The following is a 12,983-nucleotide window of genomic DNA, read 5'->3' as shown; positions in this document are numbered from 1 at the left end:
TGGAAACTTAGGAGAGCATTTCATCCCTCCCTATCAATGTTCAAAGCCTCTATGGAGTTTATCAGGAAGCTATCAATCCTCCTACAGCCCTCCTGTTTGTTTATTCATACTTGTATCTCACAATTATCCAAAAATGAGGCTTACATTTAACACTTGTTAGAGATTACATTGATTCAATTACATTTACAAGGTTGTATGATGCTGTGTTTTACAGTGGTTGGCAAGATAACTTAGTGCCTATGGAATAGTCATTGGGTTTTTTGAGAAGATATTTATTATTCATTAGGATTTAATTTACTGCCTTTTTGAAGGAATTCACTCAAGGTGGTGTACAGTGTATCAAGCACAAATAAAATAAAATAAATAGCTTCTTTATTAAATGAAAAGATGCACTACAGGTTGTATTGTGTATTGTTGTTCCAGAATGATTACACCTGGTGGCCCCACTTTCAGAAAGAAAATTACTTCTAGTTTAAATTTCTGCTGAAAAACCAAATGATGCAGTCAAGCCCTACTTACTTTAAGCAAGTCCCTGCTCCTTGTGCTGCTCAGACAGGCCTTGGTATGTGGGGGCATGTTAAATGCTTCCCTTCCTCCTGCATACTGCACTCACTTGCAAAGTCAGCATCTTACCAAGGGCTGTTGAGCAGTGCGGCCACAGAGGGCACAAGAATGAAGGGTGCAAACATTGCTCCAAGCCCACCATCACCTCTCTAATGGTGGCAAGGTGGGCAGAATGAGGGATGCCAGTGGGCGAGTCGCACAGGGTGAGACTATAGCTCAGTATAGTTTTGTGCAAAGCACTATATTTTATTCCAAAAACCCTAAAGTGTCTCTAATTTCTAGCTGCCAAACCCCTCCGAGAAAAACTGCACTGGCTCCCAATCAAAGAATGTATTACCTTCAAAATCTGCACCCTGGTCCTCAAAATTATCTACGGCCAAGTCCCAGGATATATGACAAACCTCATAGACCTACCAATCAGAAACATAACCAGATCATCTCGAACATACCTAAACCTCCACTACCCAAACTGCAAAGGACTTAAATACAAAGCAACCTATGCATCCAGCTTCTCCTATATAAGCACACAACTATGGAACGCACTGCCAAAAGCTGTGAAAACAACCTACGACCACCTAAATTTCAGGAAATCACTAAAAACCAGCCTGTTCAAAAAGGAATACCCCACCGACCCAACATAAATACCTACACTCTGCAACACAGCAAAACAAAAGCTCGTAATGGACACTATATATATAACCTTTCCTCTCTTCGATCCCCATTGCATCTGAAACACATGTACCTTTGTTTGACCACAATATCACCTTGTATTTGTTTCTCTACCGGACTTGGCGAATGCCTTTACGGTAGTACGTAAGCCACATTGAGCCTGCAAATAGGTGGGAAAATGTGAGATACAAATGTAACAAATAAATAAATATTCTGGGAATTCAGAAAAGAAAGAGAAATTCTCAGAACAGATACCCATTCAGTACCTTATTTCCTGCACCTCCAACTCTCACCACTTTGTCAGGGTTCATGGCTGCAACACAGTCAGTTACCAGCTTGTTGCTGTGGGATCGGGTGGTGGTGATGATGTGTTTTCCATCAGGCACTTCTTTCAGCTGAAATCCAAAGGCACCAATGCCCAGGACACCCCAAATTGTCCTTCCCAGCACCGTATTATCTCCTGCCTGGATAGAGAAAACAGCAGCCTAGAGTTAGCCACAAAGATGCAACGCATGACTTTTCAAAAAGAGTTTGACAACTTTTGTTTGCGGTTTGTTGCTGATTAGGTTTAAAATTGATAATTTTTACATAATGTTTTGTAAACCACAAAGAATATTTATTGGTATGCTGCAAATCAATAAATACGTATATTTCAAGATCACATATGTATGACTGGAGAGCCAAAGGAAGCATTTTTATTTATTGAAGGCTGGGATTCTTATAGTAGAAATCAGGGAAGATATCAAGTGGAGACAAGATTTATGTCAGTTAGGAAAAGCATAGAGGAACAGCCTACCAGAGCAGGAGTCTAAAACCCAGGGTTCAACTCCTTGTGAAAACAGGCAACTCACTTAATCTTCTATTGCATCAGGTACAAAATCAGATTGTAAGGGACTAACCAACAGTACCTGAACAGAGCTCTCAGTTCCCTAAACGAAAAACAGTAGTGATCCCTGCTCGCTTGATATGTCGCCTAAAAAAGACTTTTAATACAACTATATTTGTGCAGAGGAACAGACTGACGGCTAGTAAAAACTTGTTTAAAAAAAAAAATAGTTTAATTACACTGATGATGTGATGTTTTTGGTCTGTACACCGTGAATATGTAATAATCTCATACTGACTGTATTTTTGGATAATGTATCGGTCTTTCAAAGAAGGCTTCACTTTGTTGTACTCCGCCTAGAACTTGTTGGTTAAATGGATTATAAGTGAAATCAGATTTGAATAAAGCGAGTGCCACAATATCAACTTAGGAGGCTCCAACTCATTTAAAATTCTACAGTTAAATTAATCCACAGAGCTAAGATATGACAGTGTTACTCCTCCATTAGTAGAAAAACACTAGCTACCCCATTCACTTTTGTTTAACTTTCAAAATCCTGATTTTAGCTTATCAGATTTTTTCATTCCAGCCTTTGTTTATTCCTTTACAGATCCCTCATCCCATACACATTGACTCATATGCTCTGATTTTCACAACAATTACTTCTAGATCCTACTCACTTGCAGGTCCATTCACACTTAGCTAGGACATCTACCTTTGCTATGTTTGCTCCTATATTTTGGAGCTCTCTTCCATTTGAAATTTGAGCTCAGCTTTCTTTTAAAAAGGTTAAGGCTATGATTAAGGTTCACTTATTTGTTCAAGCCTTTCCTGTCAGTAAACTGAGGTCTGGCAACCTTGGGCCTAATATTCAAAGTGCTTTAGCCAGCCACTGACTGGTTAAATTGCTTGGTCAGGGTTAGCAGCTAATATTCAGCAGAGTCAGCACTTGGCCACTTAAGTGCTGATATTCAGCCCTTAAGCAGCTAGGTTTACCACATAAATGGGACTACATAAAAATCTGTCCTATTTTTATATGGTAAACCCATGGTGGCTTAAGTGCTGAATATTGACTTAAGTGGCTATATTTTAAACCAGCTTAAAAATAACTGGACATTCAAACCCAGAGCCTGCACAGGTCCTGGTTTTGAATATCTGGGAATAACGCCATTGGCAGGGAGCAAAAACGCTCACTTCCATCAGCTAAATATTGACCCCCTTGATGGCAGCCTGGCTGAAATACACCTTGGACCTTTCTCTATCTGCTTTGCACAACCTCCCTCCCAGATGTGGCATAGAGTAATTTATAACTACCTTTCCTTCCTACGTTATACTTATCAATGTAAACTAGGCCTCCATTTGTTTCAATCCTTCCTTTCCAATTTTCATATTAATTACTGTAAACCACTTGGACTGCCACTGGGGCTTTTGGCAGCTATTTTGTCAGTAGAGGGATTGCTTCTGCCCTGACTAGCCACTAGACCACCAGTGGTACGGTAAGTCCAGTAGGGGTGGGGGAGAAGGAATGGTGCTGTTCTAGTTTGGGGGCAGGGGCTGCAGCAGGCCCTAGTGACCAGTTTCAGTTTTGGTCAAAATCAGGCAGTGAATTTTGGCCATGGATTTGGTTTCAGCTGAAACCAAAGAAACCTGGTTTGGGCCACCCTCTAATACAAAAGTTGCTTTTTAAATAAAAGTTGTTTTTATCTAGGGCTACTGGTTGCTACTTTTTCGACATGTAAAGATTACAAGACACATGTGTACACAACTGAAATAGATTGGATAAAATTCCCAAGTAAAAATACATTTCTTGCCACATGAGCTGGGCAAAAGCAAAACTTGGCAGGACACACCTTCCAATGATGTTAAATGTAAATGTCTTTTCATATTTCAGTTTAAGGCCAGCAGAGTTGGGTACTGATAGTGCTCTCCCTAACAGAATCAGAGTCAGACACACTAAAGAAACCCTATCTTTATGCTCAGTATTAGAATGCAAAATAATAATGCTTCCATTTAGACCCAAATAAATCCATTGCGTACCTGATAATTGTAGTAGGGCTGATTGATTACTCCTGCAATGGCTTTTCCTTCATAAGCGATTCCAATTAGAACGGTCACATGGTCCAGCAGGCCTGTGCACACATACACACTCAACTAGAGCCTAGTAACAAGTACAACATCTCAACTCTTTCAGGATACCCAAATGTGATCTTTTACAGCAGCCTGCACAAAGAAGCCCCCAAACATTACACTAACATGGGTGTGGTTGTGTATATTCAATGGGTTTCTGTGGCTAAACAAGGCAAGAGGCCTGTTTACTAATGGTTTTGCTCCCATTTTGTGTTTATGGGAAAAATGCTTAATAAACAGAATGCCAAATGATTCAAAACTAATGTTTTGTGAAAATATCTACCCAGTTGAAAGACTTACCCCTTTTACTAAGCCGTACTAGTGGCTGCCGGGCGACAATGCCAACACAGCCCATTCAAAGTGGGGGTTAGAAAACTGTCCACTCTCAGTGTAGGGTTAATTTGGGGGAGGCAACAACACACAGCTCTGTATTTTTTTAAAACTAATTTTTAAAGGGCTTATGTTCTTAACTTTGACAGTCAGGCTCCTAAATTGGCCTCTGAAAATGTACTAAGGCTGAGTTCCTAAAATTATGCTCAAAATTTCACTGAACTCCAAAATGTAGTTGTTGTGCCGTACAGAATAGCGCGCAAGATGCGCACATAAATCCTAATTTTTGCCAATTAACAATTGATCATTAGCACCCAATTATTGCAGTTAATTGGCTTTAACCAATTAATCTGTGTGTGCATCTCAGGATCGCATGCAAAATTTGGGTGACTTTTATAGAATGCAGGGGTAATGCCATCAAGTAGGCACTACCATTTACATGCCAATTGAAGGCCTAAGTGATTAGAATATTGGTACATGTGTAAATATCAAAAATCCATCTAAGGGTTATTGTGTAACTATGTACCTCCTTTACATAGTGCACATTTTACAGGAGGGCATACACATAGGCAGAGTGTGGGCAGAGCCACTCATACTTCCATGCGCAACTTACCAAACCCTACAGGAGATATCAACATGGGTTACTGTTAAGTTAGGTTATTTTACCACAGGGTCTCACTGAATGTATGTCACACACACTTTCACCAGCTCATGCCCAAGCACATGCACGTGTACCTATGCTGTTAAGCTAGTATGCCATAAAGGAAAGTGGGTGCCTAGAGATATAGTAAATGCAATAAACAAAAACTAAAACTATGTTTCTTTATAGCACAGGCTTCTACACCAGCACATAATTATAGAATTAACTCCATAGTTTTGTAAACTGAATCGGCTTCACATGGAAGCTGTGAAACCACAACTTTCCAAGTGGAAATGCCAGCCCTTATATAAAGATGTGGCTGAGTTTGAGCTGCTCATTTTCTCTCGTATATATATTTGTAAAATGGCTACTCCCGCACTGCATGCCAGAAAATACAAGTACACTTCTGCGTGCCCGCATACTATTTTACAGAAGGCTTAGCGCTCTGTAGAACCCTTCATCAAATACCACCAGAATCGATAATGTTTATAGAGAATGGGCCTTCACATTTAGCAGCTCCATTTTCTTTGAATATAGGGTGCATGTTGCCCATTTTTCAAAACATCTACAGAAAAAGCAGGCACAAGTCTCTGCAGGTGCTTTATCCATAGGCTGTTTTCAAAAGGAATATAATTTCCCTTTGAGAACTGCACCTGCAGATTCTGCAAGTACTTGCATTATCTTGAAAATTAACCTCCTGCTGGGAATATCAATGTGCTTTTGGTGGGACCTCTGGACAAACTACTTTCCTGCAAAGTACTTTAGAATGCCAGGGAAAGCCCCCCTGCGTTTTTTTTATAGTCCTCATTAAATAGCCCAGGAAGGCTGATGTGACCCCGCTATGGCTCTCCAGAATCTTTGGGCAACAGGGCTAGAAGGAATAAGTGCAAAAAATGACAGTACTATGTGAACCCTCTATGGTTTTCACCACGCTGGTCTAGAAGAGAAACCAAAGGCCTTGGAGGTCCCCACAGATGAATGACCAGTACACTAACAAACATACTCAATCATGTAACTTTCCAGAAGGAAGGCTAATTTTATAATGGAAGCACTTCTTGAGCAGTTTGATCCATTTCACTGGTTTTGAATAAGGCTCTGTGTTCCATGACAGGGTACACCTGGTAACCACAAGAAGCAGAAAACGTGACCAACCTTCAGTGTATTCCTTGGTTCCATCCAGCGGGTCAACCCACACAACAATCTGAAATATATTCAGATGGAAATGGTTAGGAACGTAAAAAGCTGTAACAGAATTTTAGAAGTGACTTACTTATATCTATAAGAAACTCACACAGATTCAGGCTCAAGAAAATGATGAAAAAAAAAAGTCAGTCATATTTTAATTTTGCATTCTAAATTAATGCAGGTTTTCTGTAATAATTTTCAAATGAGTTTTGTCTTGGATCAGAAAACTATATTATAAAATTACATGTTTAGACCACATAGGATTTTGTATGCCCCAGTACCAAAACAGAAACTTGGTAAGGCTCAGATATCATGAATTCAAGAGAATCCAACTATGACCACACCTCAGATTTACTATAGATAACCTGATGAAAACAGTATGACTGGGCAGGGTAGAAGAGGCCAGTGTACTGGGCACCAGCTTAGTACTAGACTGCACACAGAGTAGTGGGCAGAGCCTCTGTGGAATCCCTTACCCCCTTCTTCACATCTAACATCTGCAGATTAACATGTAAGAAAAGAAGGCAGCATGTCCCAAAATGTTGACAGTATTTGTGCAGCGCTTTTTTCCCTGTTGAGTCTGAGGCAAGATCTGCAATTATTGTGCGATTCTGCACTTCAGAAACGTGGAAGCAAGTATAGGAGGTGCCTTCGCCTGTAGCCCTGGAGTTTCCTGTGCTGTGGCATCTACAGGTCTTACCTGGTCCTCTTGAATGCTTGAGTACTGTGGTGGACATGGATGCTTCAGTATCTCCTCGTACTGGCCACTTTCAATGAGTTCCTCCTCTACATCCTGAGAAGGCAGGTCCTGCATGAGAAGAGATGCAAACAGCAGGCAAAGCGTGAGAGGGAACAGAGCTGGAGATTACATGCTTCTGTTCCCAGAACCGAAAATGCAAGACGGCACAGCACATCAGTTTTCATGTCACTCCTGATGAATGGCTATGTATCCAAAGAAACACTGTTCTCAGTCTGTGATGAGAGTGCCAAATCCTGCAGCCCACAGTCCTACATTTTGTTTAAATATCTTTATTAAGTCACTTAACATGGCAACAACATGGAATAAACAGATATCAAAACAGATAATATGGCATAAAACCACAAGCAGAAAAGAAAGTGACAACAATTTTCTGTGATGATAAATCCCATTCCTAAACCCTGAACACCCCCCCCCCCCCCCACACACACACATACATACACACACACTCCCAGTCCTTCATTTAAAAAAAAAAAAAAAAGGTATTCTTCTGATGGCAAAAGCTGTTGGGAAAAAAGTAAACAGAACTCCCATGTGTGGCCATCTCATATGAAAAGCTTAAGGAGATGTGCACATACTTTGTGGAATGGACAAGGTTTGAATAGCTGCTTTGAAGTGATAATTCGTAGCAGGGAGGATATAGAGTAATGTGGGTGGGGCTTGAGGGATGCAAGAAGACACCTTGTAATGTTGATCATTGTTGTAAGTTGTCACCTTACATGAACATTTACAAAAAAAAAAAAAAAAAAAAAAGACAGAAAGAAACCACTACCTCAATTTAATCAAGAAAGATCCAAGAGGATGACTTATAGGTCACCTAGGTTCTCTCTTCCGTTTTCTAAAGCACCCAGCTACAATCAGGGCATGAGGACTATGAGAAAGGAGAAGGGGGAAACCAAAAGTCTGTGACTCATTATCATGCGTGTCAGGCAATTTAATCTGAAACATGGGGGGGGGGGGGGTGAACCCATGGTTTCTCTCTCTTGTTGTTTATTTCACTATCTTTCCATTCAAGTCGATATTTAATTCTGTTGCAGGCATTTGTCTCTTTGAAAATAAGTGAATGAACAGATGGAAGATATTAGTCCAGATGGAGAGTGGTTCCTCACCTCCTCACCAATGATGGTCACACGAGGGAAGCTGCGGCCCAGCGAGGCACAAATACTCTGTTGTACCAGCCGGTCAGCCTGTGTCTGAAGGTCATTGGCTCCAGTCTGAAAAACACAGTAAATGCTTTGGGCTAGATTCACTAAGAGTTACCCCTGTGTTACCATGAGCTAACATGCATTACTTTGTGCTATTTCCATTGGTATTATTTTATGCAATGAAACCTATTTACTAATAAATACATGTTAACCACATTGTTTATTTGGATTCAGCACATGCTATTGTGAAAATGCACTTTAGTAAATCTAGCCTTTTATGTTCATTCATTATATGGATAGGGGAAAGGGAGTGGGACATGACATACCGCCTTTCTGTGGCTTTTGCTACTACATTCAAAGTGGTTTACATAGTATATGCAGGTACTTATTTGTACCTAGGGCAATGGAAGGTTAAGTGACTTGCCCAGAGTCGCAAGGAGCTGCAGTAGGAATCAAACCCAGTTCCCCAGCATCAAAGTCCACTGCACTAACCACTAGGCTACTATTGTGCAATTAAGTGGCAGTATTTTCCCAGGCACATCAAAGCTGCTTTTCCTAATGGTTTATGAAAAAGATTGTGAACTCGAATCAAAATATATAAACGTAAAGGGTTAGATCTACTGAAGTTCATTGATCATAGCCAATTGAAGATTTCCAAATATCTTTATCTAGATCTTTTAGGCTTGTCAAATCCATGGCTGATTTATCTGGACAACTTATTTGAAAATGTTCTTTATTAGCTTAAAAAACAAAAGGAAGAGTTAGAATTAGCATATATTTTCCCCTTTTACATACCAACCCAATTAACCAAAATACTAAAACATAGTTTTACAACACTGTTTTTATCCCTCACTCAGCTTCCCCTGCCCTATGTGGCACAACAATACTCAAATCTCATTAGAACTTACATATTTTTACTTAATAATGCACTTCTTACCTTATGAAACAAGGAATTCCAGAATGGTCCCTACACACTCATAAATAAATAAAATATATAATCTCTTATATACAACTGCAAGACTCAAAGCTACCGAAGCCATGTACATTCATGGATTCACAATCACAGTAGAGAGCAGGAGATCTTTGCTTGTAATTCTACTAACAGTTCAAATTAAAAAATCATCAGGTAGACTTTCAGCCAGGATTACAGTACATAAAACTTCTTCACATCTAATCCATTAAAAGGTCTTGAGCAGGGATCCTATGAACTCCAATCGCTGGACAGGGAGGAGATGGGGTAGTTTAAAAACGAAACCTAGTAGCTTGAGTACCTGAATAGTCATCCGTATAGGCTCCTAAGCACCCTTCTCCGAGGTGCTGTTCACCAGCCAATCATCGAGATATGGGAACACATGGACTCCCAGTCTGGGTAGTGATGCTGCAACTACCGCTAGACACAAGGCCAAAAAGCAACATGCTGTACTGAAAGTGATGTGTTCCCAGTCAAAATACTTCCGGAGAGCTAGAAGTATCAGGATGTGAGTATATGCATCCTTTAAGTCCAGAGAGCATAGCCAATCATTTTCCTGAATCATTGGAAGAAGGATGTCCAGGGAAACCATCCTGAACTTTTCTCAAAGAAAGAATTTGATCAGGGCCCTTAGGTCTAGGATGGGACGCATCCCCCCCCCCTCGTTTTCTTTTGCACAAGGAAGTACCTGGAATTGATTCTCCACCCTTCCTCCCCTGGTGGAATGGGCTCGACCGCATGGGCCTTCAGAAGGCAAGTACCTGCCTGCCTCTGCTGCGAGCTGAACAAATGAGCTCTCAGTGGGCAATCTGGAGGTTAGGCGAGCCAATTGAGGGCATATCTGTAGTGGAAGTGAATTTCAAAGATTGTTTTTCAACTCTATCTTGACCGACCAGTGCACTCGGGGTCTGTATTTGTGATTAGATGTAATTATGTTTACAAATGATTCTTTAACTTTGATTGTGTGAAAATACGTTGGAATGTAGAAGACACAGCTCTAATTAATTTGTTATGTGAAGGGAAAGATGGGGCCTGTTTTTGAGTTCAGACTGGCCACCTGGACTAGGAAACATGTGACCACATTCCCATAGTATGGCTCGTTTACCTAAACAGAGAAGCATCCTGTAATTTTCCTTAGCTCTGAAGACGAGTTCTAAGCCTTATAAAAAGGGGGAGTTTCTTTCAGTGAAATTGGGAGCTCATCTGTAATGTACGAACTGTGCAGAGAACCATGTTTCCTGGTCAAAGAAACTCCTGGCTTTTGCTGTGAACAGGGCCCCCCCCAGCTGATGATAAGAAGCTGGATGATGTAAGGACCAGTGATGATTGTGTATAGTGTATTATTGCTTCTTTTCCTGGCCTAGGAACTCTTAGCATTGCTTAGATGTAGAGACCAGTGATGTAATGATTGTTTATAGATAGGTATTGTTTCTTTTTAGTTATATAGCTAATCATTGTGTGTATATAGCTTAATCATTGTATATATCTTAATCACTGTAGGTTTTAGAACCTCTAATAAAGGTCTCATTTACCTAATATGAATCCAAAAGAATCCACAGTAATTATTGAGTAGTCTGTGTCAGTGAAGCAGGCTGTAAATCCATAGCAGTACAATATTCTAGAAGGACTATCTGAAGAACCCATCGGTCGGAGATTATAACAGGCCACGTTCCATGAAAAAATTTTAACCTGCCCCTGAATCCGGGACAGACACTTTTACTGTAGCTATGCTCTGCTGGAGTCAGTCAACAGCTCGTCCCTTGCTTTGCCTGGGGAACAGCAGGAGCCTTTGGCGCACACTGTTGACGTGAACGAGCGCGCTAGGGTTGAGCCCAAGTAGGCTGACGAGCCAAAGGGTTGTACCTACGCCTAGAATAGTAATAGGAACGCTTCCTTGGCTTGCCAAAAGTCCCCCTAGCTGAGAAGGCCGACGCAGAAGGCACCCGGCAGGAGACAGATGTATCAGTGTGGTTTTTTTTTATTTGGTCTGCGACCTCCTCAACCTTCTCTCCAAAAAGGTTATCACCCCAGGCAAGGGGCATCCGACAACCTCTGCTGAACACAATGTTCCAAGTCAGAAACATGCAGCCATGAGAGTCTGCGCATTGCTACACTCTGAGCAGAGATCCTGGATGCCACATCAAAAGTGTCGTAAGTGCTCCTGACCAAGAACTTTCAACACACCTTCTGCTGCTTGACCAACTGGCGAACTGACTTGGCCTGCTCCAGAGGGAGCGTCTCAGCCAGGTCGGACAACTTGTGCACCGAGTTTCGCAAATGGACGCTTGTGAAGAGCTGGTATGATTGTATTCAGGAGACAAGCACTAAATCTGGTGCATCTTCCTCCCCCCAAAAATCCAGGGTTCTAGCTTCTCTACCTGGGGGTGGTGAGGCATAGTCCCTGGAACTCCTGGCTCTTTCGACAGCGGATTCCACCACCATGGTATTTGGAGGCAACTAAGAACTTTCAAAACCAGGTGCACTTTGGAGCCGATACTGGGTGTCAATCATCTTGGGCATGACAGTGACCGATAGAGGGAACTCCTAGTTCCTGACAAGGACCTCCTTGAGTACCTCGTGGAGAGGGGCAGTCACAGCCTCCTTAGGAGGAGATGTGTAGTCCAGGACCTTGAGCATCTTGGCCCTGGGTTCATCCTCCACTTCCAAAGGAAATGGAATGGCATCAGCTATTTCCTTAGCAAAAGAAGGAAATGAAAGGCTCTCCGGAGGAGACTTTCTCCTTTCAGGTGGAGAGGAGAGTTCAGAAGGAATTCCATAGGACTCTTCCGAGGAAAAATACCTTGGATCCTCTTCTGAATCTCATGTGCACTCCTCCTCTGGATCCCATGTGCACTCCTCCTCAGTGTCATACAATACCTCCCGATGGGAGTGTCAAGACTGAACCTGCCTCCACATGGAGGAACCATGTCCTCGAGAAGTCGGCTCCTGCCTCGACTCTGGCAAAGTTTCCTCCACAAACATCGAGGGAGTGCCAGCTTGGGTGGCAGTCAACACTGGGTTGTATGCAGCATCTGTGTCAGAAGCCGCATCGCAGGTTGAGGGCCAAGCAGGGCCGCAATGGGAGGCAGGGTAGGCGCAAGCACCCCCGATGCCAATGTACACCTTTGCATGAGGCCATCCAGCAGCTTAGGGAGCAAGGCCCAGATGCGCTCATCGAGGGCAGACACCAGGAAAAGCTAGGGTGCCGGCTCAGGTGCAGGTTGCAGAACTTCCGGGGTCGATACAGGAGCAGGGTCTTGGCTGCTGGGAGACCAACACATCAGCACCTCCAGTACGGAGGGGGAGCGGTCCTCCCGGCACGACGCTTCTTAGGTGCCGAATCCTTTGACGCCCCACAGCTACCAGCACCATGCATCAAGGGCAAGCGAGGACGATGCTGCTTGACCTTTGCCCAAAGAGCATCACTGAGGCTCCTCGATGCTGATGAGGACGTCGTCTCGGGATCAGGTCCGACAATGGACGGTCCCGGGGGCCCTGCACACCTGGAGATCCCTTGATGCTTTATTGCTCCCAGCATCTAAGGGTCTAGCAGCAGCCATGCTTACCGATACTCTCGATGCGATGCTCGAACCGGACTTGGCTCCAAAAATCCTCTCTCGTTGAGAGTCTCTGAAAACCTGGGTTCTCTTCTTCATGCGAACAAATACAGAAAACACAGTTAGTGGGGCTATGGTTGGGCACAAGACAATGTAAATACCAAGAATGGGCGTCTTTCCCAGAGACTGTCCAATTGCACCGGTTACAGCGCT

The 12,983-nt window shown here is 42.5% G+C and overlaps 1 protein-coding gene across 3 annotated transcripts in view; it reads right to left on the bottom strand.

Annotated features, from left to right (window-relative positions):
• BPNT1 (3'(2'), 5'-bisphosphate nucleotidase 1) overlaps window positions 1-12,983 on the bottom strand; it is a 40,466-nt gene that overhangs the window by 15,107 nt on the left and 12,376 nt on the right. For all 3 annotated transcript variants that reach the window (XM_030196014.1, XM_030196015.1, XM_030196013.1), the window contains 5 exons: window positions 8,208-8,312; window positions 7,042-7,149; window positions 6,309-6,357; window positions 4,097-4,188; window positions 1,500-1,697 (listed from right to left, as the gene is read on the bottom strand). In XM_030196014.1, the coding sequence (XP_030051874.1) occupies window positions 1,500-1,697; window positions 4,097-4,188; window positions 6,309-6,357; window positions 7,042-7,149; window positions 8,208-8,312 (552 nt within the window). The remainder of the gene's footprint in view (window positions 1-1,499; window positions 1,698-4,096; window positions 4,189-6,308; window positions 6,358-7,041; window positions 7,150-8,207; window positions 8,313-12,983) is intronic.

This window comes from Microcaecilia unicolor, chromosome 3 (assembly GCF_901765095.1).
Source record: "Microcaecilia unicolor chromosome 3, aMicUni1.1, whole genome shotgun sequence".
In the NCBI taxonomy this organism is placed as follows: Eukaryota; Metazoa; Chordata; class Amphibia; order Gymnophiona; family Siphonopidae; genus Microcaecilia; species Microcaecilia unicolor.
This window is presented reverse-complemented; position numbering and strand designations above follow the sequence as displayed.